At 40.3% G+C, this 27,418-nt stretch overlaps 2 protein-coding genes across 2 annotated transcripts; one reads left to right on the forward strand and one right to left on the reverse strand.

The window, feature by feature from the left end:
* Positions 1-991: 991 nt before the first annotated feature.
* On the reverse strand, positions 992-6,907 carry LOC105938333 (ras-related protein Rab-7L1-like). Its single transcript, XM_036151010.1, has 5 exons — positions 6,790-6,907; positions 5,462-5,533; positions 4,939-5,120; positions 1,884-2,005; positions 992-1,118 (listed from the first exon to the last, which is right to left on the reverse strand). The coding sequence occupies exons 1-5, from the start codon at positions 6,905-6,907 to the stop codon at positions 992-994; spliced, it is 621 nt and encodes a 206-aa protein (XP_036006903.1).
* An 8,236-nt stretch (positions 6,908-15,143) lies between these two features.
* Positions 15,144-21,836, forward strand: tmem81 (transmembrane protein 81). Its single transcript, XM_021307304.2, has 6 exons — positions 15,144-15,277; positions 15,572-15,786; positions 16,698-16,861; positions 17,405-17,520; positions 18,295-18,485; positions 21,689-21,836. Exons 1-6 carry the CDS (start codon positions 15,259-15,261, stop codon positions 21,803-21,805), a joined length of 822 nt encoding a protein of 273 aa, XP_021162979.2. The 5' UTR covers positions 15,144-15,258; the 3' UTR covers positions 21,806-21,836.
* The last annotated feature ends 5,582 nt before the right edge of the window (positions 21,837-27,418 follow it).

Raw genomic sequence — 27,418 nt, forward strand, 5'->3', positions numbered from 1 at the left:
TCAATTCAATTATATTTATTTAGTGCCAATTCATGAAACATGTCATCTCGAGGCACTGTACAAAGTCAAAATCAATCATATTATACATATCATAATCATAATGTAGATAAATGATTCTTATTGTGGTTCACTGGAGGCTGGACACCTTAGAGATGAGTTTGTAACCCTTTCCATGTTGATAGATTTCAACGTGTTTCTGTTCTTGAATTTCTTTAGATCAGCTCCAAATGTTGCTGAAAAAGTTACATTTTCATTTAATTAGAAATTAATCAAAAACTAATTAGGAATAGGAGCTGTGTAGCTGAATATTAAACGCTTTTTAGATTGCAAGGCTTTCATATTCATTTAGCAAAGGCCATTTTTGTCATACAGTAACAGAAAATCTAATTAAAACTTTAAGAAAGCCCCACTGGAAATACGCCTTTTGCTTCATGAGTAAGTTTTTTTGTTTGGCTAGTGTTTTTGGTGATATAGTTATAATGGTTTTATGAATTACAAAAGGACACGTTTGGAATGCCTTTGTTGTATTTGTAGCGTGCAGCTTCCAAATCAATCCATCCATCCACATTATCTATAGCCGCTTATGCATGCAGGTTGTATGTCCAGCAGTGTTATAAGAATTATTATATCATTAGGGGGTCTCCAGTCAATCACAGGACAAACAGCCACGCACACACTCACACCTAAAGGAACAATTTTTGGACCATAGGGGGAAGCCAGAGAACCCACACATGCAAACTCCATGCAGCCATCTTCCAAATACAGTTAAACAGTATTTCAGGTACAAAGGTGATGTATGAACTGCAGATTTAGCATTTTATTTATTTGAACTACAGTGGCTTGCACACTGTATAATTCCAGCCAAATGAAACCAAAGTGGTGCTGCCACTTAGAAAAACCTGTAACTTGACCTTAAACTACTCTGAATTACTTGCTTCCATCGTAAGGAGTTGCTATGAACTTGTATCAGTCGATAAAAACGGTTGTTGCCTCAGCAGCAGCCGGATCCTGCACTGTTGCTGAGTTCTGACTCCTGCTCTGGGTCAACACGGTCGTCACGTTTGGGTTCCAGCGGATTCCAACCGGACTGAATAGATAAAATCTCCTTCACCAGCCTCCTGAAACACAACAGAGTTACAGAACAATGATTGTGTGTGTCTCTAAATGTATGTAGAGAAGCTGAAATCTGCTTAGCCCCAGAATGCACTGCTCTGCAGCAGCTCTCTGCATCCCTAAGGGACGAGTTAAATGCAGAAGATATTTCATTGCAAAGCATATTGCTGGCAATAAAAATGAAAGATGGCTATTTATATTAATGAAGCATGACGAGAGGAAAGATATGGGAAATAAAGAAATCAATGAAAAAAAATTTAGAAATTTGAGGACAGCACAATGGACACAGCCTTTAAAAAATTAGATAGGAGAAGTTAATATTTTTCTATATTCTATTTTCTCTTTCTATATTTTCTCTATTTTCTCCATTCTTGCCCAGACTCCATAGCATCCGTGTAGATTTGATCCGATTGTCTTGTACAGTACATCTGAGATCACTTTTTTGTGAATTGGTGCTGCATGAATGAACCGGATCAAGTTGAATTTAAAACATCTCCAGTTGTTGCTATTGCTGCTAAATAAAATGAGCGTTGAAAAAAATTAAATAATTGACAGCCTATTTTATTATAATTTATTAAGAAACCATGTCATTGTAGCTTATGTCAAGTACATCGAAACTATTGAAGACTTTTTTTACATTTGATGAATGCTTAAATTATTTAGCAGCCATGTATTAGCATTTGCCCTCAGAGTTTTGCAGATTCCATCAGATTGGTGTAAGATGAGTGCTGGTAGCTGCCTTGTAGCACCATACAAACACGGCATGGTACCTCATAGCCTCTGCAATGTTCTTGTTGTCTTTGACAGAAGTTTCCATCCATGTGACGAAGCCATTGGCTCTGCAGAACTTCTCTATGCTTTCTGCTGACACCTCCCAACGAGAAAGATCACACTGCAGGGGAGTAGATGGAGCAGAAGACACAAGATAAACAGGATTAGTCACTTAGAAAGTAAAATACAGAGTTCAGTTTTTATACAGAATGAACATTTTTAAAGAATTAACCCTGGAAGAGTCAGTAATGGTCCTTCAGATATCTAGTATTAACCTTTCTCTCTTTAAAAACGTAAATTTTCTGTCATTCTTCAGGGGACACCACAGACTCCAAACATACCAGCAAATTCATTCTTGAAGTGGCTTAAGGAGAGCAAAGGCAACATTTTGGACCGACGCATCTTAGTCCCGTGCAGAATTGGTGCACAGCACTAAGAAAGGGTTTTTGTGAGCTGGGCGGCCTGCAGATCGTCCACAGTTAAACTAGTTCTGCTTTAAAATTAATTTCACATTGTAATGAAGACGTCTTCATTACTGGGACTGTTTTTATAAAAGTAATTTTTATTACACTTTAAATTGCTCCAGAAAACTGTAAAAGGGCAGAAGGCCTGAGTTCCTTTAAATCAAGATTAAAAACACATTTGTTCAGGATTGCCTTTGACTGTTCAAGTTAAACTGTTTTACTGAAATACCATTAGTTTAACTTTGTTGTCCAACTGTTTTTAATATTTGCTTTTAGTTTCTATTTTCCCATGTTCTATTTTGTTTCTACATTTTATTCCAACTTGCTTTTATTCTGTTTTATTTTCCTATATTTTAATCATATAAAGCACTTTTCGTTGTCTCTGTACTGAAATGTGCTAAATAAATAAACTTGCCTTGCCTTGCCTTAAAAGTACGTTTGCATTTTAAACTTGCACTTTAACTAGTACTTTATTCAGCACAGCACTTTGAGAATGGATTTGCACAGCAATGACCATTTGCACACAAGAAGTTTTAACTATTTATCGAATATTTATTGGATATTTCAAAAATTAGCATGTAGCCTTTTGTTTCAGGCTCTGCACAGCTGCTCCTCATTAGGAAATGGGGTGGATGTCTGTGGAAAACCATTTATAGGTTCCGGGAAAAACCACGGGAAAACAGGAAGAACGTTTGCACATTTATTTTAAGGTTTTAAGTGAATGTCTAAAATATAGAATATTTATAAAAATAGGTGGGCATGTGTATATGTATATGTTGTTTAATAATACTATATGTTATAGGTGCAAGCAGTAAATTGTCTGCTGCAGAATGGTTTAGCCCTTAAAGAGCTTTAAACATATTTAAGGATGTGATTGTGTTTTTGAAGGAAGTGGAGTTGGTTGTTGTTCGTGAGGCTATTAGGCTGAATGCTGCTGCCCACAAATAAATGTGGTGCTGATTCCACATGATTCTGCCTCCATCATCATCATTATTCAATTCAATTTTATTTATATAGCGCCAAATCATGAAACATGTCATCTCAAGGCACTTTACAAAGTCAAGTTCAATCATATTATACAGATTGGGTCAGATTATACAGATTGGTCAAAAATGTCCTATATAAGGGAACCAGTTGATTGCATCAAAGTCCCGACAAGCAGCATTCACTCCTGGGGAACCGTAGAGCCACAGGAAGAGTCATCTGCATTGTCCATGGCTCTGCAGCAATCCCTCATACTGAGCAAGCATGAAACGACAGTGGGAAGAAAAACTCCCCATTATTGGGAAGGAAAACCTCCGGCAGAACCGGGCTCAGTATGAGGTCATCTGCCTCGACCGACTGGGGGTTACAGAAGACAGAACAGAGACACAACAAGAGAAACAAAAAAGCACAGAAGCACACATTGATCCAGTAATCTGTTCTACATTAGATGGTAGTAGCGGGTGAGCCGTCTTCTCTGGATGATGTCACAGTTAACAGAACGCCAGACCAGGTGTACCTACTATGAAGAGAAAAGAGAGAGAACAGAAAGTTAAAGCAGAAATGACAACACATAATGCATAATTGAAGAACAGTAGAACTCTATAGAGTAAGAAATTAGACCCTGGTGTCCTCCAGCAGCCTAAGCCTATAGCAGCATAACTACAGAGATAGCTCAGGGTAACATGAGCCACTCTGACTAGAAGCTTTGTCAAAAAGGAAAGTTTTAAGATTAGTCTTAAAAGTAGACGGGGTGTCTGCCTCACGGACCAAAACTGGGAGTTGGTTCCACAGGAGAGGAGCCTGATAGCTAAAGGATCTGCCTCCCATTCTACTTTTAGAGACTCTAGGAACCACCAGCAGACCTGCAGTCTGAGAGCGAAGTGCTCTGTTAGGAACATACGGGGTAATCAGAGCTCTGATATATGATGGAGCTTGATTATTAAGGGCTTTATACGTTAGAAGAAGAATTTTAAATTCTATTCTAGATTTAACAGGAAGCCAATGAAGGGAAGCTAAAATTGGAGAAATATGGTCCCTCTTGTTGATTTTCATCAGAACTCTTGCTGCAGCATTTTGGATCACCTGAAGGCTTTGAACTGCATTTTGTGGACTTCCTGATAGTAAAGAATTACAATAGTCCAGCCTTGAAGTAACAAATGCATGGACTAGTTTTTCAGCATCACTCCTGGACAGAATGTTTCTAATTTTGGTGATATTCCTGAGGTGAAAAAAGGAAACTCTGGAAACCTATTTAATATGGGATTTAAATGACATGTCTTGGTCAAAAATAACACCAAGATTTTTTACTTTATTACCAGAGGCCAAGTTTATGCCACCCAGATTAAGTGATTGGTTAAGAACTTATTTATTTTACTGGGCTCTCTTATTGTCTTAAAGTTCGGTCTTAAAGTTCAAACTCTTGATAAACGAGAGCAGGAAGTGGCTCATTAAATCAATCTCCTGTGAATCACTTGCTTTAATTTGAAAGCTTTTTCTCATGCAGCTCTTTAAGAAACATCAGGTGGGGGGGATACTCATTCATCACAGTTCTAAGCCTGCGCGGTCTTTTAACGCATCATGCAGTAACTAAAATGCGCTGAATCACCTTGTTTGCCAGCAGGATGCAGGGGATGGAGCCTCCATTGGGCAGCATGGCCTTGTTGTCCAGGTCTTGTTTCCACAGGCGACAGTTGAGGAAGCTGGATGAGTTTGTGACGTCAAACATGACAACGCAGCCGACTGCACCCTTATAATACAGCCTGGTCATGGAAATGAAGCGTTCCTGGCCTGGAAGGACAGACAGTTCACACTGCCCCAATCTGCTTTTCAATATCAATTTTAATTCAGCGTATTTACGTATAAAGCCAACTCACAACACTTTACAGAGCAGTCCAGTCAAATCATCCAGACAGATTAGTTAAAAGGTTTTCTATCTAAGGAAACCCAGCAGATTGCATGGAGCCAGTGAGCAGCAGCGTTCATTCCTCCTCCACGGAGCCACAGTGGGCCATTGCTGACATTTTATTAACTTTGCAGCAATCCCTACCCAGCGTGCTCATTTCCATTCCTTTCATCCAAATATCCATCCACCTTTGCTCTGAAACTCACTTTTAACAAATGTTTCATACCTGCGATATCCCAAAGCTGAACATTCACCTTTTCTCTGTCAGACCAGTGCAGCATCTTAATGGAGAAATCCACTGGAGAAGTAAATAAAATCCACATCAGGAGCCAATATTAAGTCAGACAGGGAAAAACACAGGTTTACAAAGCACAATGAAAATGTTTTTCTTTCTTTAAACAGAAAGATCAGTGCATGAAAATCCATCCATCTATCGTCTTCTTGCTTATCCAGAACTGGTTTGAAAGGAGAACCGATTCATTGGTGATTCCCAGACATTCTCTCCCGGTGATCCTTCTAGTCATTTCTGGGCCAGAAGGGACACATAGTTCCTCTAATAAATAAAGCATTAGTGTTTTATTGTTTTCTCCACATCGTATGTGCTTGGAAGCCAAAGGAAAGCCAGCACCTCATTGTGATGCTGAGAAGCACTACTGCTCTAAACTGCTCATGGATGGCTTGAGATCCTCACATCATCTATAAGGAGCTCTCCTACACGACCTGGAGACATAGAGACAGACTTGATAGATCCTGTTTTATCCAGCAACTGTTGCTTTAGATGAAGGGTCAGAGCATAGACCGGTAAATCAAGAGCTTCACTGTTTTTCACAGATTCTTCTTCTTCTTCTTCACCACAGGAGACCAAAACAAAGCTGAATTACCGCAGGAGAGGCCCCCATACTCATCTCCTCCGTCTGGTTGATGGAGGACATGTTCAGGTTGAGAACAGTTGCCTCCGATGTAGAAGAGCTGACTTTCATCCCAGTCTTTTCACACTCGGTTTCACACTGGGAACCACATCATGTGTAGAGATGAAAGACAGGAACAAACCGTTCCCCCGCTAAGATCATGTGGCCAAAGTCTCATGACCCAATCAGCCATTAGAGTAAAGGTGTGGTTCCAGGCCGCTACTGTGTGGTGTGGTTTCACTCCCAACCTCAGGAGCTTAGCTGTGTGTCTTCCCCACGTTCTCTCTGCCTCTTTCCTGCCTTGTAGTGACACACAATTATTCAAAAGACAAACTCGCTTCCACAGCCAGGACAAACGTCACGCCGCTCCTCTTGAACTCAATTTTTGACGATAGGTCTGTTTCTCCTTTTTCAGCAGCTGTGGACATGGAGAACTGTGATCTTTCGTTAGTGCGTGCAACATTTGTCAGTGTTCTTCTCTGGCCGGGTTTATTGCAACGGACCATTGTACTTCAAAATCAGCGCTTTGCAAAAAGTCCCATTTCTCCAACATTCAGCGGTGCCAGGAGTATCCAACAGTATGTACACACATCAGAACAGATAAAGAGTTTATAAAACCGTCATTTTTCAGAACCATGAGACATACCTCCTACCGTCATCTTGTAGGATTTGTTGAACTGTCCACTGACATATCGGTGCACAAAGGAAGACTTCCCCACATTCCCATCGCCTACAATCAGTATTTTCAGCAAGTACTCTGTCATTTCTCTGCTCAGTCAAAGAAGCGGAGGGACAGTTCTGCAGAAAGGCTCAAAGTTCAAACCGGAAATATGATTTGGTAAACATGTAAAGTTGTTCTACCTTTATATGGAGCCATAAACATTGGGATCACATAAACATTTTATTGAGATTAACTCAAACTTTGCTTTTGGAAAGCATCACTGGTTTTAAATTGCATGTTATAACGGCTGTGAATGCAGAACATTTGTAACTTTTTTTTAATCAAGCATTTTTTTCACTTAATATGAAAAAGGAATACAAAAAAAAATCTATTTTGTTGAGAAGAGCTCCCTCGGAGCTGCAGCCGTGATGTGGTATTCTCCTTTATAAAGTAGTTTATAAAATAGTTTAGCAGCATGAACCTCACCTTCATGCAACTGAAACCCAGCAGTGAAAGCAAGGCAGCCTGCATGGAGAGCATGGTTTCTGTCTCTATTAATTATAGGCTGCCTTTCTGATCCATTTCTGTATATTAAAAGAAAATGTATCTCTGAGAGGCTTTTCTAAAATAAATCAACAGAGCCAGCGCTGCACCGCTGCTTCACGGCATGAGGAGCCAGACCTCTGCAGGAAGTCAGGGTTAGACTCCAGCTCCTTTGCACCGGCATCGTGCACAAACACACGGGATAAATGAGCAATGTTAACTTTTTGAGATTTTTTTATGAACTTGAACTGAGCGCAGTGTTTAATTCAGGAGAAAATGGCTGCTCTGATAGACCTTTTGAACCAACCTCAGGTATCTGGGCATCTGCAGTTTGTACATATCGTCAAGAACAAACTAATCTTTTAGCTCATGTGTTGTTGAAAGTGTATTACCGTGAACTATTTCTTTAATTTGTTCCATCTTCATTTTAAAACAGAATGTATACTTTCATCAATATTGTGTTGTTGTTTTTTTAAGGATGGAGTGGGGTCAATAATTGTCTAATATCAAAGAAGAAAACATGAAATATTTTTCTAAAACTGACAGCTCTCATATCGCAGGTTCACTGTTGGTTGTTCAGGTTTCTAAAAGTAGAGAGGTTCCTATAAACCTGTAAAACCAGCTCACAGCTTTTTTATTAGTCCGTCAGTCAAACACCCTTTAGGTCTAAGCCTGTCCAGTTCAGATATGCTGCTAAAGGCTTGGTTTCTGGTCATACTGACAGCTTGACTTTCCTGGCTTTTGTTACTGATAGAAAGTGCTCCTGGCTCAGTGCCGATGCGTTTCTCTTAATCCCACCTAATGGCGGCTCACTCTGAGTCTTTGTTCTGTTCTGCAGGAGATTTTCTTCCTGTCATCCAGTGATTCCTCTTAACGAGAGAGCAGCAAATGGAAAACTGGACCTGGATCAGAATTTGCATGAATTGGTTTGATTGTTGGTGAAATTAACTTGGTTAAACTGAAAGAACTGGGTCTGAGTTATTATCCTGTAAGGATGGAGACATTTATTGTGAATTGTTGTTGTTTAAATGAACTAAGCTGTACTGATTTAAATGGAAATTAGCTGAGTTTGTCTGCATGCCTGGTTCTGTTGTCAGAGGCCTGCTCTTACGCAGAGAAACACCAAACTGTGCGCTTTTTTTGATTTCTAACAAATCTTCTTCCTTCATGACTGTTGCTCATAATAAAATGTCTGTTTTTCAGCATTAATAAGGGTTAGGGAGAATAACGCTGACAAAAGCCTGCTGTTACCTGCACCAGATTCAAATCCATTCAGTTTTCTCCTTTTTTTCTTTTATTCTGTTTTGCATCAAATGCTTCAGTAATCCTCTCACAATCATCTTGTGCTTAACATCTTTCATGATCATACAGTGCCTTGTAAAAATCCCCCTTCCCACGGCATTTTTCATGATTTGTTGCCTTGTCACCTTTTTATTGTGGTATTATGTGTTTACCTTGACAATGATGGAGCTCCCAGGGAACACTATATAAGACTATATAACCCCACTTTTATTTGTTCTTCTCAACAACTTTGTCCCTGACTTGTTTGGAGAGCTCTGCTCCGAAGTCCCCTGGAGCCCGGGGAGAGCAATTCAAGCATTGTCATTACAAGCAGAATGCTAGGCAAGGCCTATTTATTTGTATAGCACAATTCAATACAAAGACAATGCAAAGTGCTTTACATGATTAAAATATAGCACAATAAAACAGAATAAAAGCAAGTAGGAGCAAAATGCAGATAGAAAAAAAAGAACAAAAAAGTGGTGATTCTGTTAACTAGAACAGTTGAAGGCAATCTTAAACAAATGTGTTTTTAATCTTGATTTAAAGGAACTCAGGCTTTCCGCATCTTTACAATTTTCTGGAAGTTTGTTCCAGATAAGTGGAGCATAGGAACTAAATGCTGCTTCTCCTTGTTTAGTTCTGGTTCTGGTTCTGCAGAGTAGGCTGGAGCCAGAAGACCTGAGTGGTCTGGAGGGTTGATGCCCTGATAACAAGTCTGTGATGGATTTAGTTGCTTCTCTATTATAGTGATTTATAGACTAACAGAAATATTTTAAAGTTTATTCTCTGAGATACAGGGAGCCAGTGGAAGGACTTCAGAACCGGGTCCATGTTCTCTACGTTCTTAGTCTTAGTGGAAGGACTTCAGAACCGGGTCCATGTTCTCTACTTTCTTAGTATTAGTGAGGACTTCAGAACCGGGTCCATGTTCTCTACGTTCTTAGTCTTAGTGAGGACTTCAGAACCGGGTCCATGTTCTCTACGTTCTTAGTCTTAGTGAGGACTTCAGAACCGGGTCCATGTTCTCTACGTTCTTAGTCTTAGTGTAAGGACTTTAGAACTGGGTCCATGTTCTCTACTTTTTTTAGTCTTAGTGAGGACGCGGGCAGCAGCGTTCTGGATCAGCTGCAGCTGTCTGAGCCACTTTTTGGGAAGTCCTGTGAAAACACCGTTGCAGTGATCAATTCGACTAAATATAAAAGTGTGGATTAGTTTTTCCAGATCCTTCTGAAACATCAGTCCTTTAATCCTGGAAATGTTCCTCAGGTGATAGAAAGCCGACCTTGTAATTGTCTTTAGGTGCTTTTGGAGGTTCAGGTCTGAGTCCATCACTACTCCCAGATTTCGGGCCTGATCAGTGGTTTCTAGCTGAAGCGACTGAATGCTGTTTGAAAGGGATTAGCTCAACTCAAATGAAAGGTTGAAATGACAAATCTGCTTCCTGGTTTGGTGCAGAAAGAGTGGTTTGTATCCGATATTTAAATAAAACAGTACATTTTATTAGGATTATATAAAAACAATTATATAAAGTGGAGCAAGAGGGTAATTAGTCAGTCACTGGTTGTGCAAGTTCTCCTACGTAGAAAGATGAGAGAGTTCTGTAATTTTAGGCAAACGTCATCTATGAGAGACAAAATGAGAAAAAAACAATCCAGGAATTCACATTGTGGGATTTTTAAAGAATTGATTTGTAAATTATGGTGGAAAATAAATATTTGTTGACCCACAAACAAGCTCGATGTCTGGCCCTCACAGACCTGTAACTCCTTCTTTAAGAAGCTCTTCTGTCCTCCACTCCTTACCTGTACTAATGGCACCTGTTTGAACTCGTTATCGGTATAAAGACACCTGTCCACAGCCTCAGTCAGACTCCAAACTCAACCCAGGCCAACAGCTGTTAAAGGACACCAAGAAGAACATTGTAGAACCTGCAGCAGGCTGGGAAGAGTGAATCTCTAGTAGGCAGCAGGTTGGTGTGAATAAATCAACTGTGGGAGAAATTGTAGGAAATGGAAGACATACAATATAATCTCCCTCCATCTGGGAGGAAGATCTCCTTCCGTAGGGTCAAAATGATCCTGAGAACGGTGAGATAACCCCCAGAACTACATGAAGAGACCTGATGAATGACCTGCAGAGAGGTTGGACCAGAGTACCAAAGGCTGCCATCAGTGACACACTACGCTGAGAAGGACTCAGACCCTGCAGCACCAGGCGTGTCCCTCTGCTGAAGCCAGAACATGTCCACGCCTGTCTGAAGTTTGCCAGAGAGCAGACGGATGATCCAGAAGAGGATTAGGAGAACATCGTGTGTTTAGAGGAAGGAGAATGCTGAGTTGCATCCCAAGAACACCAAACATACATCAATGAAGGAAAATTAGAATAATCCAAGGTTTCTTTTTAGTACACATGGCAAACTTATACAGAGTCATAGTTCTCCCTCAGCTTTCAACAGTAATGACTTTAAGGGATTCATTATTAATGAAATCATTTTATTAAAAATAAGATTATAGTATCCTCCTGAACCTGATTGCTACATCTCAGTGGGACAGCAATGCACTGCAAAAATAGAACTAAAAATAAGTAGAAGTTTCTTGAAATGAATGTATTTGCCCTTGATTTGAGCAGGTAAATAAGATTATCTGCCAATGGAATTAATATTTTTAACCCCTAAAATAAGATAATTAGATATATTGCACTTAAAATAAGATGATAAAGATGAATTGTTCCTATTTTAAGAGCAAAAATCTTATTCTATTGGCAAATAATCTTATTTACCTGCTCAAATCAAGGAAAAGTACTCTAATTTCAAGAAAATGTTTCTCATTTTTAGTTCTATTTTTGCAGTGTGGAGGCAACTCTAGAATCTGATCTCTGATTGGTCTGTCTTGATCCCATTCAGCTTTCTGAGTTATCCAGAATATTGTTCATCTAAACCTTCAACCTGTATGTTAGACCTACTCTCAACCAAAATTATTTAAGGAAGTTTTCCTTTTGATCACAGCCCCCATTTTAGATATGATTAATATATTGTTTGTAAATGGATATGTACCACAGGATTTAAGGTAGTTGCCATGACACCTTTACTTAAGAAACCTTCTCTGAATAAAGAAAATTTGAAGGTCCTGGAGCGGCCTAGCCAGCTTCCAGACCTCAACCCTGTAGAAAATTTGTGTTGATCACTTTTGTTACTGACCATATACTTATTATCCACCATAATTTACAAATAAATTCTTTAAAAACTTTCCTGGATTTTTTTGCATCATTTTGTCCCTCATAGTTGAGGTCAACCTATGAGGGAAATTATAAATCTAAGCAGGACAACTTGGCTGACTAAATACTTTTTATGCCCCACAGTAATTTGTGGCTAATCTTTATTTACACCATTTAACTTTGACAAACCTCTGGTTATTAACGTTCTTTTTCCTACGATTGCGGTTGTGGAGCTCAATCCGGACCAGAAATCTGGGGCTGTTCCGTAGTTCGAGGGTGAACGACGGTATTCATATGGAACGTGAATCCATTCTCATTAATTAACGTAACAATTTTAACATAGTTGCTCCGTCAGTCAGACGTGAACGGAGCAATCACGGAGGACGTTTAATCAGCAGGTTAGATGGCACACATGGACTTCATTTCACTACTTAACTAAAATTTCAAGGTTATTGGTTGCATCAGAACTTTTATTGGCTTAATAGCAATTTGGATACATACTATACATATGACCCAATTTTTTATTTTTTTAAATAATTTTTTATTGATATATTTTCTCATATCACCTCGCCGCCTTTGGCTATTTTGTGCTGATCCATCACATAAAATAAGATTAAAAAGCATTTCAATCACTGGTTGGAATGTATCAAAATACATAAGAAGCCAAGGGGGTGAATACTTTTGCAAGACACTTTAGTCATAGTTGCTCACGGAGACATTTTGTGATGAAGGTTTTGCAAAACTTCCTCCCATCACCTTTTTGGGTTTTTACATATTACACAGAGGCAGCTGCATCTTTAACAGATAGATCCTCATCACATCTTATACTGATCAGAAAACTAAATAAAGAGAAATTATTACATAAAACCTCGTATGGAAGCCTTAGGATGTCAGGTTAAGGCCCTACATTCACTGATATACTCATTTATGTGCGGTTCTGGGTGTTCCCTTCAGTTTTTATCCATTTGGTCCATATTGTGAGTCCTCCTGAGCTGCCAAGCAGTTCTTGGCGTCATCGCTCCACTTCGCTGCGTCATCCTCCTGACTCAGTCTGTGAGAGGCTTTCCTGTTTGTGCGGGTCGTCGTGTCTTGGTCCTCTTCCCGACAGCAGATGGAGTACTCTTCAGAATTTATAAATAACTTTTTGGACAGAACCAGATCCAAATGGTGTCATTGTGTGTGAGCCAGCCTGAAAAAAAAAACAGGAGCTTTGCAAAGTGTTTTTCCAGAAAAGGGCCTCTTGTCCTTAAGTAGTTAAGCATTTTACAAACAGGACTACACCATGAAGGATTTAATTTTTTCTTCAGACAGGATGAAGAAGGGATTGTTTCCAAAATACTGTTTACCTTTCAGAGCAACGTAGGAAAGGTTTGAATCTCGCCTCACCTTTCATCCCACAGTCCCATGTTAGGTCACCAATGACTGTAGGCAGCAGGGTGAGTGTGTTTATGCTTATTTGTCCTGAGTGACTCTGGGTTGCACGGCCATGAGCCAGTCTACGATCTACACTTCCTCTTTCCAAGTGACCAATGGGAAAGGCTCAAACAAACCCATCTGCAAATCCAGCCAACCGCCCAGCCTCTCTAGGTGTGATAGAAATGGACGAATGGGTGGATTAAGAGCTGACAAGGAATTTATATATATATATATATATATATATATATATATATATATATATATATATATATATATATATATATATATATATATATATATGCATTCTTAGGAGAATATCTCTGGATAGAAAATTATTGGGAAATTATATTGTGCTCCCATCTCCCTTGTTTTATTTAATATGTTAAAAAAAACAGCTCAATCTTTACGAATAAATACTTCTTATATTTGTTATATTGCTCTCTCCCTTTTTTTCTCTTCTACCTTCCTGTTTCAGGGTCTATTTAACATGAAATAGTCATAAAGCTTCTTGCATATAGAAACCAAGCAGAGTACTATGGTTAAAGCAGTAAGGCTCCACCTGTGAAAGTAAAATCTGTTGGGCTCTTTTTGGCATTAAGATAATTCTTAATGCCACATGGCCAGACAGGACACAGAAAAAACAAAAAAACAAAAAAATACCTGTGATGCTAAAAACAAATCTCTGATTAACGAGGCCCCCCTTCTTTTCACATCATGCAACGTGTCAGCTTCCTGATCTGTTGAAGACCGATGTTTTGAGCAGCGACCACAGCGTCTCAGATGCTGTTCGGACAGGAGAAGTGTTTCCTCCACTTTAATTCAGGCCCACAAGTTCTCTACAGGGTTCAGGTCATTATTCTGTTACCATCAAGGCTTTTACTGGACGAGTACTTGGATGCTTCGTCCAGCAGAAAAAAATCATGAAACCTTGAAGATGCAAACTCCTTCCTGAACGTGTCGTCTCAAAACTGGCCGTTGGTGTGGGAGTCGAAAAGGCCAGATTAACTAATATCAGAACCCCGCCTTCACTTGAATCAAGGTGGAGTGCCATGCTGCATCCCTTTTTACAATTTTTCACTGATACTCAGTTAAATCGAGGAATAGAGAGGGCGTCTAATTGATATGCAGACCTTGATGGCTGGTGTTGGCCTTCTTAGGCAACGCCATCGCTCATTACGCAAATATGCATCACCTCATATGCTTTAAAGCCAATGAGCCATGTTTATAGAGCTTAGAGTCTGAAAATGTGAATAAAAAAGGTGGCATTCAAATTACCATTGACTAACAACTATGTGCATGGTGTAATTTCTTTTAATTCAATTAAATTCTATTTATATTGCACCAGTTGACAACCCCTGTCATCTCAAGACACTTCACAAAGTGAAATTAAAATAAATCACACAGTAACATCATGCTCTGCATCTTTATTGTTATTATTTTATTATTTGTAAAACATCTTTGAGTATCCAAAAAAGTACGTTTGATGTATTATTATGATAATAATAATAATAATAATAATAATAATAATAATAATAATAATAATAATGATTATTATTATTATAAATATTATTATTATTATTATTATGATTATGATTATTATAATTATTATTATTATTATTATTATTTTACGCCTTTGCTGTGTCTTAGCTTCTTTTATGTTGAATGTTTGTGAGAGAATTATGGATATGATGGGTTACTGTCAGATCTCAAACGTTCAAGCGTCGAAGTTCCTTTGTGTGCTTGCCTGACCTCTGGTGGCCAACCTGCAGCATTACACACTCCCGGAAGAATTTAAACGTATTTTCTTCTACGTGAACAACTTTGGCAAAGCGGAGGCTGACCCCCCCCCCCCCCCCCCCCCTATTATTTTCCAAAGCTGGAAGAGGTTCTCTTTTTGGAACATATGTTTAATCCTGTTTCCAGTGATAATGTTCTGCAGCGACAGTTGCCACAGCAAAGCGTGAAGTCAAAAAATGCAGCGGTTTGGTCATTGTGTCTATGTGGCTTCCCGGTGAAGGTGAGTTTATGTCCAGTTAAACTTTGATTAAAGGCATCAGATGAACTTTGCTGACAATTTTAGTTTCCGTTTGTCTACAGTTGAAATCAGAGATAGACATACTCTTCATAAAAAGACATCACACTTTCCCCTGACGGTCAATTCCTTTACTGAAACTGAATCAGAGGAACGTTTTTTCCTGTTTTAGACCAGGTTTGTGCTAGCAGGTGTGCAAGTCAACCAAAAGAGAGGAAAAAAAAAAAACAACTGAAATTGTTGTTGTCATTATAACATCATCTTACTTTTTTTAACCAGATAAACCATCAAGCATCAGGATGCATAGCGGCACCGTGCTGCGTGGTTTCCTGCTCCTCTTGCCTCTTCTCCTCCCTGCAGACATGGCGGAGGAGGAGAAAGTGCCACTAGAGGTCATCACCGACAGCTCTCCCTGCAGCGTAACCTGCGGCCTGGGGGTTAAAACCCAAACTCTGTGTTTGCTGAAGGACAGTAAGACAGCGATGGAAGAGAATGTGAGTAAAGACGCAAACAAGGGTTCCAGTGAAACTAATTTCCTTTTTGTTTAGGAATAAAACACTGATTGGCTAAAAAAGTGTTGGAGCTTAATTAATATTGAGTAAGAAAGGACTGCCCAGCGTCGCTGCACAGCTTCAATGTCAGAATACGCCTTTGATTAGCAGCTGTTACCCTCAGTGCTGCAGCTAAAGCTGTCATCAAAGCTGTGCCTTTATTAAAAATGCAACAGAGAGCTGCTACAGAATACATTTGGAGCTCTGCGGGGATTGCCTTTGTTGGTTTTCATGTTTACTCTTAGCTCCTGAATCTGTCTCTTCAGTTCCTTACATATACATCCTCCCACCTTTCTATCATTAATCCTCTCTCTGATCCATAAACAGTCTCTACCTGCACACAGGTTGACCACACGGCAGGGACTGGGTAACCGGCCTGGCGGGGACCTGGGTTTGCTGATTCCTGGCCTAAAGAACAACAAATGTCACATTAAAGCCGCAGAGAGGGAATATAGTTACAGTTTAGGGTTTATTGATGCTAAATGGAGATATTTGGGCTAGCTTCCACTTTCGCTCTGCAACCAAACTCCCAGGGAGGATCCAGAGTGATTATGAGTGAGAATGGCCCAGAAGGAAATGCCTCGGGTCGGTGGTTCCTACAAACCCTTTCTCAGATGATTGACATCTACGGTCATTTATGGCTGACACTGGTTCACTCTTTCTTCTTCGCTGCATTTTCACGTCACGTTTGTTTCTCTTTCACCTGAAAACAGGGATCTTGGTTCACTTAACCAAGTCCTGTCAGAGCATGTCATCATCTCTCACGCTCGCCGTCTGGCTGCACGGTGGACATGACGGAGAGCTTGCTGGGGGGGGGAGTGAACGTGAAGCTGAATAATTACTATTCCTCTCAGGATGTCAGCCCGCCAGACGTGTCACAGAAGTGCAGGGTCCAAAAGGCGACGTGTGCGGACTCGTGGCAGTGCGGCCTCAGGACGATCACCGTGACATCTGGAGAGAGAGTGGAGATCGACTGTTTGGGAGAAGTCATGGAGGCGATGGGAAGGTTCACCTGGAGGTAAAGACTGGAACAACATCGTGTTTTCATCACTTCATGTTCACATTAAAATAAGAAGCTGTCTCTTTAAAGGTTATTTGAATATTAACTACTAACTATTAAGTCTATTATTGAGGCGGAGAACCAGCATTTAGTTCCTATGCTCCACTGATCTGGAACAAACTTCCAGAAAACTGTAAAAGTGCTGAAAGCCTGAGTTCCTTTAAATCAAGATTAAAAACACATTTGTTTAGGATTTTAACTGTTCTAGTTAAACTGTTTTACTGAAACATCATTAGTTTAAGTTTGTAGTCCAGCTGTTTTTAATGTTTGCTTTTAGTTTCTATTTACCATGCTCTATTTTGTTTCTACATTTTATTCCTACATGCTTTTATTCTGTTTTCCCCCCCTGTATTTTAATCATGTAAAGCACTTTGCATTGTCTCTGTACTGAAATGTGCTATACCGATAAATTTGTCTTGAGGGTTTTTTTTCTTTCTGCTATTCTGGAAATGTTTTAAACCAAAAAAACAAAATCTCGAGTTTCTGCTTCTCATCGCTCAGGGTTTCGTGGCGCTACGCTCGAGGAATAATCAGTTCAGATGATTCTCTGTTTGATCGCTGGGAGGCTCCTCTGTTGGACCGAGTGGTTCTGGACCCTGTCAGAGAGGAGGATGCAGGTAAACACACCTGTGCAGGTGTTCAGGCTCAAAACGGCTCCCTTTCACATGCTGCCGCTTTAAAGTCATCTTTTTAACTAACCAACATAGGTTGTCACTGGGAAGCATATAGAAATGTCAAAATACGATACTTGATGTGCTTTACTATTCAGCAGAAATATAAAAAAACAGAGTTTTGAACTTAAAATAAAATAACATGTAGGAGAAATATTGATGTCCGTTACCATTGGGAGAGTCCATAATGCAAGGTTCTCCAATCTGACAGAATTCAGTTTATTTATGTCACAAACGGCGTCCTGATGCACTTTGCAAAACAAAACCAATATGTATACCAGAATTTTATAGTCAGATTCAGACTTAATGACAGATTTAATGTCAGTTATTCCAATTCAGTCCTGGTTCTGCAACACTGCTGTCAAGTTTAGTTTATTTTGCCAATTGTCAATTTTGTATGCACAGAGTGCGTACAGAACGAAATTTCGTTGCATACAGCTTGTAAATTGCAGTAAAATGAAATTACAGTATAAGGTGCAGCAGTGATTTAAAAGTAAACAATTTAAATGTAGACAATGCAGGAGAAGTCACAGTGTACAGGTGAGTATGGAAACCCAGCTGATTGCACCAAGTGCGTGTTTTAACAGCTGAGAGGAAAAGTGCTCTTAGCTAAACCATTTTAATTAGTCCTGTTCTAAAGCCTCCTGATTACCCAGTAATAACGAACCAGCGTAAATAAATAAAGTGAATCATCAACCTTACCGTCCAAATCATTTTCAGGTACATATCGCTGTGACGTGCAGGACACCAGCTATCGCAGAGTGAAGAGGGCCTACTGGGGCGTCCGGGTTCTGCCCGCCGGGGTTGTCAACCTGGATTACCACAGCTCCCTGACCCAGTGGGAAGTGACCGAAAGCCCAGAAAACCTGGGCGTGCTGCACCTGGCCACCGGGAGAGTTCTTCTCCACGCGGTACGGTTGGTATTATTTTATAATTAACTCGCCGAGACGTTGTGCAATCCATCATAGACCCTGCTGATTGAATTCTCACTGTAAAATGTGCTATAACTATAGACTAAGGCATGACCCAACGTTATTCCTTTTTGAGGATACAATTCAACAACTTTTTCTCAAAACCGTGCACCTGTAACTACCTGCCTCTGTACGCTGTCTGGAACATCTGTTTGACTCATAGTCTAATGGTTGTAGTATAAATTAAATACCATCCAGATGTGCATCCCTTCAGCAATGGATTTCATGCCATCGTTGTCCCGTCCTGTGGCTGAGAGTAAGGCCAAACCTGCAGGTACTGAGCTTGTATACCTCAGTAAATGTCCAGAAGACAGACATGAAAGACCGTATGACGTATCCCTCCCCCGTCCCCTTCGGTCCAGTCTAGGAAGAAGCTGACACCGGGGACAGAAGGCATGAAAGCAGACACCATAAATGGCGTCAACCAATCAGAGCCGCAGCCCGAATGCGGACACTGCAGATGCTCGTTTGCTACTAGCATTACAAACAGCACTGAGCGCAGGCATTTCAGGGTCCAGTGAGTTCCCTGAAGGCAAACACTCAGGACAAACACTGTTGCAGAAGGACAAAATGGCCCCTGAATAAACGGGTCAGACGATCATCCAAATTACAAAGTAACCAGAGGAGGTGTGATACAATAGCCACAGAACCTTGGGCTGGTTTTCATCATGTTACCTTCCCAGACTCCCAACTTGTTAGCCAGCTAAAATGGCCTCAGAGAATCGCCGCCACTGAAATTAGACCAAACACCTTTCTAAACGGACTTTTCCAATAACATAAAGACCAGCGGCTTGACAGCTGCCTGCAGTGCAGGAGAGAAGTTTCTTTGTTCAAACTCAAGGACTGAGTATGAGGAATGAGCCATCATGGGTCCTGCGTGGCTGAGGTCCGGATCAACAGTTCATCTAAACAGGCCAGGATGTTTAGGCAGATGTAACAAGGTGAAATCCTCTAAAATAAGAAACATCACACAGCCTAACGCTGTCTTTATAAGGCTTACAGTGTTCCTGTACAGAGGCAGGCTAATTGGCTGCCACCAAAGGCACACGTGTAAAATAAACTCATTTTAATGCAGGTGCAACATCTCACGAAGAAACCAAAAGAAATATATGTTTAATTTGAAGATATTTATTTAGTAGGGAAAATGTAAAAAATAACCTGGTGCCACATTAATTAATACAATTTCTGTAAATAGATTTAAATTAAGGTTTTTAAATGCATAATTTTTTTTTTCAATGTTGTTCTCAACATCAGGGATACAGGGGCCTGCAAAGGTCACTGTCACTGGTGAGCAGAGATCTTCACGTCTAGCCACAGATTCTCAATTAGATTGAGGTCTGGGCTTTGACTAGGCCATTCCAGCACATTTAGATGTTTCACCTTAAACCACTCCAGTGTTGCTTTAGCAGGAAGCTTTGGGTCGTTGTCCTGCTGGGAGGTAAACCTCCGTCCCGGTCTGACTGACACCGGTTCTGCTCCAGAACATTCCTGTATTCAGCACCATTTATCTTTCCCTCCACTGCTGAAAACATGGTGGCGTCAGCATCATGTTTCACTGTGGTGGTGGTGTTCTTAGGGTGACGTGTTTGGTTTGAGCCACACAGCGTTTTCATTGGAGACCAGCGCACCTACCTCCATGCATTTGAGGAGTTGTCCATCTACCTTTAGTCAAACTCAAAACCCGTCTTCTTGTTTTTAACACTAAGTAATGGCTTTTTTCTGGACATCCTTCCCAAAAGCCCATATTTTAGTGGTCCTATAAACAGATCCTCCAGTCTCTGCTGTGGACCTCTGCAGCTCCATCAGGGTGTCTCTGTGCTGCCTCTCTGATTAAAGCCCTCTTGGCCCGGGCTGGGAGTTCTGGTGGACGGCCGTCTCTTAGCAGGTTCCTTGTGGTACCAAATGTTTTCCATTTGAAGACGATGGATCTGATGAGGCTCTGGGAAACATCAAACATTTGGATTTTTTTACAACTCCACTCCGACTTGTTCTCCTTAACATCTTTGTCCCTGACTTGTCTGGAGGTCTTTGGTCTTCATGGTGTTTCTGCTTCAGGAAAGGTGTGTTTATACTGACAGGTCATGTGACACGTAGATCGCACACACAGGTGGACTTCATTTGACCAATCAAACCTTTACACATGCCAATGTTCAGTTTTCAATATTATTATTAGATATGTATTTTTACAAATTTCATGTAGATCAATTAAATAAAAATTATTTAAAAAATCCTCATACATTAAAAGTGAGCTGGCGTATTTTACACGTCTGGTCCCAGGACTGTGGACCATCCAGATAGATTTTACAAAGAGGAGTGACCAAAGAGCCCTCTCTCTCTGTACAAAACAACCAATTCTGCACATGCATCGTTTTAAACCACCTCAATTTAAATCTACATATTGTATTTTTTACCATGAAATAATATTTCTGCATTAAAAGAAGAATTTGTATTTAGCCTTTTTTTGTTGCTCATCCTTATCAGGGTTGCCAATAAGTGTGAAGAACATTCATTGGTGTCCTGTTTTTGAAAGGGGGGTTATGCAAAATATCAGCAGCGGTCCAATTGGTCCAACATTAAGGAAAAATTCATTCTGTTGGCATAAGATGTCCTCATTACATAGAAGTCCTTCGAATTCTCCATACCCGATTGTGTAACTGCGATCAAGTCTGACTTTATTTGAAGTTGCTTTGCTACAACATCTCTGACAGGAATGCCAGCCGTTCTGGAGGATGCTGTATCTATATTCTGCTCAGCTGCAAACGGTTGGACAGGAGACAGTTTAGACTAGATTTTGACACTTGGCCAAGATCTGGCACAAATTACCGCTGGGAGGGAGACAGACGGCGTTTTGAAGGAGCTAAGGCAGATGCACTGAAGTGATGGAATGACAACTATTGAGTCCAAATATAGTTAAGATGCCTACAGTCTGGTTTAGAGCGAGGAAAGGAGAAAGATGGATTTAAAGATAGAGAGAGTAACATATTTAAGGTCGACAATTTGCACATTTTAAGATTAATCTACTACTGTGGTTTAGAGAAGATGAAAATAAGTCATGATTGTTAGATTGTTGTAACTGTCAATGGTTGTAACAGAGTAAAATAATGGTTTAACTTAGTGGTGGTGTCATCTTTATGTCTATGCAGATGGTGATTAGTTTCATCCTGACAAGCCTCTGGGTCGGCCTGCTGTTCCTCTACAGGACGTTACGCCGGAGACGAAGAGACAAATCAAATAAGACACATGAAAATAGCTTTCAATAATCTCTAAAGTAAGTTCTGGGACAATAAAAACAAGCCATTAAAAAAGATCTTCTTAAAGTGATTCAATTCTATGTACATATAAGCATATAACTTGTGATATACTGGGTAAAATATTGAAGAAGTTGTCGGTGAATAATTGTAAATTGTAAGTTCACTGTCTTGTCCACTAGATGGCAGTGTTGTCTAATGGGAGCGCGTGACCACAGAGACCAATTATCGCCACCCACGTCATAACCACAGCGCACAACGCGACCCAGCTGCCACGCCGGAGTCAGGTTATTAAAGAGGAGAATACAGAAAAGCTTCTTCTCCAAACCAACATGAGGCTCTTTAATGGACTTATATAACACAGCAGAACGTCCCGGAAATGGACACGCCACATGTTTTAGACTTGTTTAAGAAAGGATCAAACGTCTGTGGCTCTGTGAGTCACGAAGAGGCACAAACAGGAGAAATGCTATCAAAAGTCATCTTTATTTGTCATTGCAAAATACATTCCAATGAAATGTGTCCTCTGCATTTAACCCTTCCCCTAGGTAGCAGTGGGCTGCCACTGTGCGGCCCCCGGGGCCATTTTGGGTCTAACCCCATAATTCAACATCCTCAGCTTCCTTATAAAATGGCTCGGGCTCAGTCAGATTGGATGAAAAGCATCTTTGAACATGACTTTTTAAAAAGTTCTCAATTAAACATAGCTCTGGACTTTGACTAGGCCGTTCTAGTGTCCGTTCGGAGCCAGACTGCCTCTTTGAGTCCGTGAAAAGCAAAGCCCACTACATCCGCGGTTACTCCGTCTGGCTCCGCTCCAAAATACTTTGGCACCGTCATTACAAGCAGAATGCAAATCTGTTTGGATTAGTTTGATGTTTAAAACGAAATGCTAAAAAGACAAATCCGCTTCTTTATTTTGCACAAAAACAGTGGTATGCATCCAATATTGAAATAAAACAGTTAATTTCACGGAGAATATATTGATAAAGTTTTTTCATTTGGATCTCTATTTACAGTTTAACTTTGACTTTGTTGCCGTTCTTATGCCAGGGATAGTAAATTGGAGTTTCTCCGTGAACATTTGGAGTAGTCACGGATAATGTGGAACCATTTAATAATAATCAATTGGACGTGAGTGCTGCCCTGAATTTAGCTCCATCCATCCTCACATCGGGTTCGACCAGCTGCTCTCTCCTTACCGGAGAAAAACACCCCATAGCATGATGCTGCTGCCTCCATGTTTCACCATGGGAAGGGTGAGGGTTTGTTCTGGGTCCGATGCAGTACTAGTTTTCCAACACATACGATGCTTTTCATGTAGACCAATAATAATAAAAAAGGTTCAAGAGGAAATCTGCTAGACAGACCCCAGCAGAGTTTGATAGTCATTGCATTTTGGGTTTGCATGAAGCAGAACAGCAGAGAAATAGCTATGTTCCTGCCTAAAACCATCAGAAAGAACAAACCTATCATTTACTTAAAAACCCTCCACCTCAGATAGGGTCAGAAATATCCTTAGACCCATAGAAGTGACAAAGCAACAGGCTGCCGTAGCCAGACAAGGAGAATAGTTAGTAGTTAGTTAGTTTATCAGATATCCCATGTCAGCGTCGTCCAGACCTAAACATGAAGAGCGATTCAGAGGCCATTACGGCTTCATGATCGACGTGTTTGAGGTATTCTGGGCGGAGCTTCAGTGAATGAAGGACTCTGGGGAAATAACAGCAAAGCAATCACGGTGATATCCTCATGATGGCACCCTTATTTACTCGTGGATGCTGCCGTGCCCGGTCCCGACCAACGCCATTTCCCCGTGTGTGCTTAGTTAAAACATCACTTTATCAGACCTAATCGCTTTCCAGGGCAATTTAATCACTGTTGCACCGCAGCATTAAACCACACATGATCCTTACACATGCTGATGTTGCTTTTCAGTCGATATTTGGCTGATGCAGCCGCATGAGCCCCTCGGAAGCCATTTTGGATGATAACGAGGAGCTCATAAGTTAGATATTTAGCAAGAGCACCATAAGCTCTTGGGAAATGAGGGCATCAATTCTTATTATTGTCACTCTGAAAATGAAAGCTAATTTAATACCAGGCTGAGGGGTCACAGCGTTCAGTTGCCGTCTATCCACAGATTAATCTTAACTATGTGTTTTACTGTTTAGTGTATTAACCCTTCGTCTGACGTGATATCTGACTGGAAGGAAGTTGTTTCAAGTCTTTTTTGAAGAATATATGCAAATATCTGGTTTCATCATATTTTTCTATTAATCGGGTTTAATATAACCTTGTTTGGCGCTGAGAAGTCGCCATGAGTTATGACAAGCTTAAATAGTTCTTGTTGAATGCGTTCAGCTGTTCAGATGACTCTCTCGTCTTTGCAGTGACTAAGAAGTTAGTCACACAGGAAGCTCAGCATCCAAAGACATTTGCAATTTTGACAGCGATGACTAAAGCATCCTGATCCCAGGCAAAAAAAAAATAAAATTTAAATACCGTTTCAAACGGCAGGCTCACCAGATGGCAGAAAACCTTGATCTCTGTGCGCTCACGTGTTCTAAACCTTCGAGTCTTGCACTGCTTTGAGGATGAAGAGCCACCAGGATGATGTAAGTTGTGTCGCTGATGGGTAACACTGCACCTGTGACTAACTCTGCTGACCTGGTTTCCTCGCTGCTCCGACACATCCCACAGCAAACACCACCTCATTCGCCTCAAAACAGGCTTACATTGTGAAAGCCAACGGCTGCAATGAGGAAACAGAAAGCGCACGAGCTACAGTGGTCATTGTTTTGGTGTCGGTCTCGTTCCATCCTGTGCTGAAATGTTCACATATTATATATATTTATATAAATATATGTAGGTATCGCCAGATTCATTAAATTACAATGTGCATTCTGATGAGCAATGGATTCAAAGTAGCTTTTAAGCCCATATCTGTATTAAAAATACATTTTTTTCATTGGTCTTATGTAAAGACCAATAAAATGAAAAGATAAGTTTGTGTGATCTATGTAACGTGTTACTTTAATTTTTGTCTACCTTACCCCCACAGCATGGAGCTCGGCAAAACGTCTTGCAGCTTGACAGCTTGATCTCCCTGAGTGATTTTAAAGCTAGATTGATGCTCTTGAAGATGACTTTAAATTGTCAGCGTTTTTAATTCTGTCTGATGTAATATTTTATCCATCCATCTATTTTCTTACACGTCTAACCCTGCTGGTGCCTATCTCCAGCCTTCAGTGGGCGAGGTGTAATGTTTTGTAACTGTTTTTATTTTTATTTGCTTTTATGCCAGGTCTCCCTTGAAAAAGAGATTATTAATCTAAATGGTTACTTTCTGAGTTAAATAAAAGTTTAATAAAAAATTTAAAAGTACTTAGTGCATTGAGTTACTGAAATTAATGAACTTTTCAACAATATTCAAATTTATTGACTGTCGCCGCACACATACATGCATGCATTTGTACGTACGCACATATCAGATAAACCCGAAAACAATAAACAGCCCGTAGTTTATGAGATTAAGCTAAAGTATACTTGGTTTATGTGGCAGAATGATCCAAGGCACTATAACAAGCTCACGTCTGAACCGAGGTGGTTCAGAAAGTAAAAAGCCGGTCCAGAGACCAGCGCCAACCATTTGAATTTCCATCTCCACAGCACCTGTTAAGTGGACAGGATGAAGGAAAACCAGGCTGGGTTTTTACTTCCTGAAGGTGGATTTATCCAGCTCTGCATCTGAATGGCTTACAAAAGAAGATTTTAAAGCAGCCTTGTCAAAGTCTGGACTTAAATCTGATTTAGAAACCATGGGATGACTTTTATCTGGCCATTCTGCTTAAAAATACAACAAATCTGCAAAGAGAAGTTGGTCAAAATGTCAAAGGCTGGTCTTACTGGTGGTGTGGCTATAAGCCGGTTGCAGGTTTAATGACAACGAACAAGAATAAAGCAATTAAGCGCTTTTCTCAAAAAAAAATTCCATCTTTTCTCTAACCTGAATAAAAAAAAACATCAATGGATCAATAACATCTATAGATGATTCACTGCAATCCACAAAGAAAAATACTGGACATGACTCTAGACCAAAGTGTGTTACGAGACTGTTTGCACTAATAATTAACCCTATTAAAGCGCCTCCATTCATCATGTGTACATTTTACTGGAGCAACGTTGAGAGCATCCGGCGTCATCTCTTCATGGGGCGGGAGGACCGCAACAGGAGAAACCCTGCAGTGCATAGTGAACACAACCGGAGGGATCATTGGCGCTCCACTCCCCTCCCCGCAAGACTCATACATCACTGGCGGCTGCCGCAAAACGACTATGATGGTGAACAATGTCCTGCCCTCTGGGAGAAGGCGACTTCCACATTCACAAACAGCTTCATTCGCCAGACCCTGATGAAGCTGAACTCTCTCCCCCCCTAACACTCTGACCCACAGGAGGACCGTCTTTGTGCACTAATACAACACGTCACACAGAAACGTTCAGTGACCAACACTGACTGTCTGTTGCATGTTTAAAGAACCCTACATCATACAGAAAAAAGCCAATTTTACTGCTTTGCATATATATATATATATATATATATATATATATATATATATATATATATATATATATATATATATATATATATATACTGTTAACTCTTTATTTTCTTTTAAGTATGTCATTGCTTTTAATTCTGTTAAATGTCTTCACTTCAGTTGTTGCTCAGTGTTAGGATAATGTCTGTCTTTATCTGTTGTGCCTGGGCGCTTTACCTCTTCCCCGGGGGGTAGGATAAGAAACGTTTTTTTTTTGTATGTCTGGTACACAGGAGGAAATGGACAGTAAAGGTGACTTTGACTTTGATTAATGGCTAAAAGGTCCCTCTCACATTCAGCTGAGGAAGTGAAGTAGCTCCGTCTGGTTGTCCAACACTAGTTTATTTTCACTGCGTCCTTTTGCTCAAACCTTTAAAAAGTCCGACCAAAGTGCCGTGACGATTTTTCATCCCGTGTTTTTCTTTGCAGGCTGGATTTTAATCATCCCCTGGATTTACAGGAGTGTTTCTCAACTGCTCGAGGACCCTCTTCCAACATAATGGCACAGAAATAGCATGCACTGTTTTTCACGCCATCCTGGTTGATATGTGTTCCAGCAGCTTCCTTTCATGCCGGTGACATCTCAAAGGGAACGCTCATCGCTGGAGTATTTTAACACCACCTTGTACTGTGGCGTCTTCTCTCGTTTCGGTTTCTCTTCGCTGTGATTGCAAAGGTGGGTTCAATATATTTTCTTGTGCGGGTTGTCCGTTTGAAATGCTTGAAATAGTTGAGATGTTACACCCGCCTACTGTTTGAAACAGATTTTCCAATAAATCACGTGAAAAGACGGAAATAAGGACGTAAAAGAGAATGTCACTGATTCCAGGAAGTTTCCTGACCCAAATGCAGAGTCAGACTCAGAGTTTAGAATAACGTCTCAGAAAAGAAGTTTTATTTCCAATCAGTATGACGATAACAGGGCTGTGATGGAGGTTACTGTGGACGTTTTTAAAGTCGTCTAAGTAAAGGGGGCAAAGAGAGGCGTGTTTAGATGGAGTGGAGAAGGAGTTGAGTAAAA

This window comes from Fundulus heteroclitus, chromosome 1, assembly GCF_011125445.2.
Source record: "Fundulus heteroclitus isolate FHET01 chromosome 1, MU-UCD_Fhet_4.1, whole genome shotgun sequence".
Lineage (NCBI taxonomy): Eukaryota > Metazoa > Chordata > Actinopteri > Cyprinodontiformes > Fundulidae > Fundulus > Fundulus heteroclitus.